The 4,581-nt window shown below is 37.8% G+C and overlaps 1 protein-coding gene across 1 annotated transcript; it reads right to left on the bottom strand.

The window, feature by feature from the left end:
• Positions 1-942: 942 nt before the first annotated feature.
• On the bottom strand, positions 943-4,550 carry LOC113747582 (low affinity immunoglobulin gamma Fc region receptor II-a-like). Its single transcript, XM_027287635.1, has 8 exons — positions 4,333-4,550; positions 3,909-4,151; positions 3,527-3,700; positions 3,357-3,416; positions 3,130-3,198; positions 2,681-2,737; positions 1,930-2,010; positions 943-1,553 (listed from the first exon to the last, which is right to left on the bottom strand). The coding sequence occupies exons 1-8, from the start codon at positions 4,490-4,492 to the stop codon at positions 1,522-1,524; spliced, it is 876 nt and encodes a 291-aa protein (XP_027143436.1). The 5' UTR covers positions 4,493-4,550; the 3' UTR covers positions 943-1,521.
• Between the last annotated feature and the right edge of the window lie 31 nt (positions 4,551-4,581).

Genomic DNA, 4,581 nt, shown 5'->3' with positions numbered 1-4,581 from the left:
AGTCTTGTGACTTTTCTGATAGACTTTGACAAAATGATCACAATTTATTCTTGTTTTTCTAATTTTTTTGAACATGTGTGTTTTACAGGCCATTTGCATCTGACTGATGGACGGAGGAAATACTCTAATCTTTAGTTTTCTTTGAGTTAGAAATAAAGTAAGTTGCACTGTGCTGTCATAATTTCTTGATTATTTTACATTTGTAAATGTCAAAATCAAATAAATATCTGTAAAAATGTACAAATGTGTTATTTTGTGACATTTGCAAAGCAAGTGTCATCGTCTACATTATTAAAGTTGTTAACCTTAAAGAGACTAGTGATATAAATCTCTATAAAACCAGAAAGGCATTCCAAGACAGAAATCTTTGCATCATCTACTCAAAAGTTTTAACTTCATCCTGGAAAATTCTCATCTGATACAACCTGGAGGTACAGAGTGAGACAGGAATGCAAAGAAAAAAGCACAGGAGTCTGTTGCATGTATCTTGAAACTGCAGTCACCTGAGAGTTCTGTGTAACAGATGTCTGTGGTTAAGTATGTTGAAGGGAACTGTGAGTTCAGCGTGTCTGCTTAAGGTCAACTGCTCTAACAGCATCATGTTGTTGTTGACCACAGAGACTAAAATTAAAAGCTGCAGCAGCTCCATTCTTACAACCAGCGTGTGTGAACAGAGAGCAGATAGAAAACTGTGGTTTAACTGTTAGACTCGCTCTTTAAAATATACACTGATGACGTGACAAAGCTAATGACACCAGATGAACAATGAACCACACGACCCATTTTGAACCCCACCATCAGTGAGTGTTTCCATTCACACGTGTTCTGTTTGCACATTAGAAAGAGGGAGGGGGTAGATGACCATACAGCTCACTTACTTTATCTTTTTATTTGACTATAAAACATAAAACATAGAAATTCCTCGGTTAGTGCCCTGAATAATCTACACTTCATCAAGTCATCACAAAGATTTGCCTTTGCTGTACATTACTGAAAGGAAAAATCCAGACTTGTACAGTATGCCCCCACAATGACACATTTAAACCAGTGTGAGCATGACTGAGTCCTGAACGTCCAGCTTTCCTTTTCTACTTCTTCTTTGCTTAAAGTCATAAAAACCCAAAACGTATTTAGTAGTTTACACACAAGGTCTAAAACAATCGTCTGTGGGGGAACACCTAAGAACCTTTAAGCGAAACACATGACCAAACAATGACATGGAATCATAGACACACTACAACAATAGCTGAGTATTCACCAAAATGCCTCCAAACTAGCTCTTATGCATTGTTGACATTTACTAACACTACATGACATTTTTTTTAATCTAAAGAAAATGTAATTGACCTCACTGCTCTTTAGAAATACTATATTAGCAAAGGGGAGATCATGGAGGCATTAATAATGCACAGACACATTTTTAAGTCAAAACATTTTACAACAGTATGAGAAAACAGGAATGGACTCTGTCTTAGTAACTTCACTGAACGTGACTACGTGCTGTCTTCCTCTTTCATTCAGTCAGGTGTCTCTGTTCTCAGTGGACACGTTTCCTGTAAGGACATACAAATACTATGAAGAAAGCATGCGGTGCAAAAGATGATCCTGCTAACACATTTTGACCTCTTATCTTTATATTTAGTATAATCTGCAAATATCATAATATATAAATATAATAAGAGGCTAAACTAACTTAAATGTACATTTGATGTTAAACTTTGCTTTGACCTCTCAGCAGCAGCTGATGGCATGTCTAAAGTTTCTCACTTCTCGCTATTCCTGTGCTGGACTCTGTTGTCATCAGGTTGTCTATAGTGACAGAGATAGAGTAAGTGTAATGCTGACCTACCGGTTGTAAATATGTACAAATTAATGTGATTATTAATTAGATGTAAGAGGACACAGACACTATATCAACCTCAGTCTTACCTGCTGCAAAGGTCAGTGTAGAGTAGACAGCACTCCCTTCTGGTAGACATTGCTTGGCACTTGCTTTAGACACTCTTGGTTCTATTTTAGAAACAAATAAATTATATCAGCCTGTTATCTGGATGGTTAATTGACGTGAGGCTCCACTATAGCAGTTGGTCTTTTACTAAAAGACACATTGCACTGCAATGTTGTAGTGTTTACTGTGTTATATTATGATGTTGAATTGTTTTTTGTTTTAGGGTTTCCAGGCTGTAAATGTTTTTATGTTGAATACTTTATTAAAACATTTCATCTCAGAGTTAATCTGTCAAACTGTCAAACATCTTGCACGTAGACGGCTAAATAAACTGACTGAGGGGCCCTTCTCTTCTGTCTGTGGTTTTCTCGTGTGGTTTATAACTGCAATGACCAAATTATATCTTGTATCTGTGAGTACGTGCAACACCACAAAGCTTTGCCCTCTCTGTCGTATTACCAAACATATGTAGATGTAGATGTGAACATATTAGCAGCTCTGTGGTTGCTAATCTAAAGAGAGTCTGTTCACCACGTTCACCGTCTTAGTTTGGTGTCTTAGCATATTATGTGATATATTATGTCTACATATATTACGTCAGTGAAAAATCTGATGTCCCCTGAACGTCTTGTCAAGTCACATCAAGTTAATTAGACAGAAAATGTTGCACTATGAATTGTGCTCTTGTTCAGAGAGAATCATCCATGGGGTAGAAAAAAGTAATTACCTTACCTATCATTTTCAGAGTCGAGTATGTTACATCTTGTTGATCAACAAAATCTCTTGTGTCTGAAAAATAGAAAAGAAAAACAGAATCAAAGTCATTTGGTGTTAATGCTGCAGAACAGGGTTAGAATTGCCTGATTGTTTTGTCACGATGTTTTGCTTGTGTGATTAGAAACATTAGATATAACGACACATTTACTGATGGCAGTTTCTTACACATTCTAATTTAACTGTGTATATGCTGCTAGAATAGGTTGCACACAGTTCACGGTACTGCTGAATTATTTTGCATTCAACTGGTGGTGTTTGAGAGGTGTTTCTATTATTTAGTCCACCCCCATCAATCAGGCTAGAAACTCTCTTTATAACAAAATACAGTTCAACTGTACTACAAACCATGTCATCAAAAATGCTCATACATGAAGTAAAAAATGAGTAGATATAAAATCATGTACTTTTTTTATCCCTTGATTTTCTGACAGTGGCGTATGTCATGTCCTGCGGATCAACCACGTTGTCACCATCTTGAAAATTAGAGCACAAAAACAAAACAGCCATTTGCTGTGGAAGCTGCAGTTTCATTTCCTTTTTCATTTTCTGGCTGGTTTACATATACACACATAATACTTATAACAACATTTCTCCAGTAATCAAACAATGCAGTGTAGTAATGGTGAAGTACCTTCCCCCCTTCTTTTTTTGACGACAGCATATGTTGCATTCTGTGGACCAAGCTGGTCAGCTGACAATAAAACAAAGACAAGGGGGTAAAAATCATGCAGGCATAAAAGTGGTATCTACATAGCCACATACACAAAGTTGAAGCAGATGTTTTAAATTAAAAAAATATACCTGTGGTGGTGTTTTGTTTAGTTTTTCCCTGTGAACTTTTGTGTTTCCTGTATAATGCCACTCCCGACAGCAGCAGGGACAGAAGTAAAAAAGTGACAACAATCCACAGCGGGGCGAGGAAATTCAGGGAGCTACTACCGGAGGAAGGACTGTCCTTGCACGGTTCTGAAAGATCTAAAGAAAGTACATACTTTACCTACTTTACCTTTACTAAAGCATTTTACTTCATACATTTTAGCCATTCAGACCAACATTTTGCCCTGTCCTGCCACTACAAATCCATCTGAAACAGCTGAAATTTTTTTTTCAAATGCAGTACATTATTGAAAAAGGTGTAAGAACACTGATCTAGCCTTGACGTAGTATGTAAAGACTGTTACACCTCTGACAGCCAGCCAGCTCTCCGGTGACTCTCCAGCTCCGGATATGTTACACTTGTAGAGGCCTTCATCTGATGCAGAGACATTGGAGATGGTCATGTCTCCTTCATAGATAGTCTTCATGCGGTGGCCATCTTTATAGTACTCAGCGATGAGATGACCTGAATCTTTCTTCTTTTGACATTTCAGAGTCACATGGTCTCCCTCAGTCACATGGACAGGACTCTCCAAGATTACAGAACCAGCTGAACAATGTGGAAGAGATATGTTGTATTAAACATTGATGTGATGAGTTTCATGGAGGCTGGACTGGACCAAACCTATGACTGTGGGGTTCACAGATTGAGTGCTTATTGTTTAGATTTCTAAACTTAATCAAATCCTTAAATACACTGGAATATATCTTGAGGTACCAACTAAACCTACCAGTGACTGAGATGTTGAGAGCATTGCTTCTACGTCCATCTCCATCTTCACACCAGTATTCTCCACTGTCTGATGAAAAGGCCGGAGTGATGGTGCCAGATCCAGCTGATGTTTCCCAATTAGAAATGTTTGTTGGGGTGATTTCCCGGAGTGTCCTCATCACTCTCCATTCAGCTGAGCCACCAAACTCACAATTAAAAGAGATTAACTCGTATTCAAAAAACTGCAGTCTGTTTGGAAGAACACGAA

The sequence above is a fragment of the Larimichthys crocea genome, chromosome XIV, assembly GCF_000972845.2.
Source record: "Larimichthys crocea isolate SSNF chromosome XIV, L_crocea_2.0, whole genome shotgun sequence".
Classification (NCBI taxonomy): Eukaryota; Metazoa; Chordata; class Actinopteri; family Sciaenidae; genus Larimichthys; species Larimichthys crocea.
Note: the sequence above shows the minus strand (reverse complement) of the source record. Positions and strands in the feature narration are given on the sequence as shown.

Coding starts and splice junctions, on each gene's coding strand:
- LOC113747582 (XM_027287635.1), bottom strand. CDS start 4,492: ATGAGGACACTCCGGGAAATCACCCCAACAAACATTTCTAATTGGGAA. Junction 4,152..4,332: donor TCTCAACATCTCAGTCACTG/GTAGGTTTAGTT, acceptor CACATTGTTCAG/CTGGTTCTGTAATCTTGGAG. Junction 1,554..1,929: donor TACACTGACCTTTGCAGCAG/GTAAGACTGAGG, acceptor ATGTCCTTACAG/GAAACGTGTCCACTGAGAAC.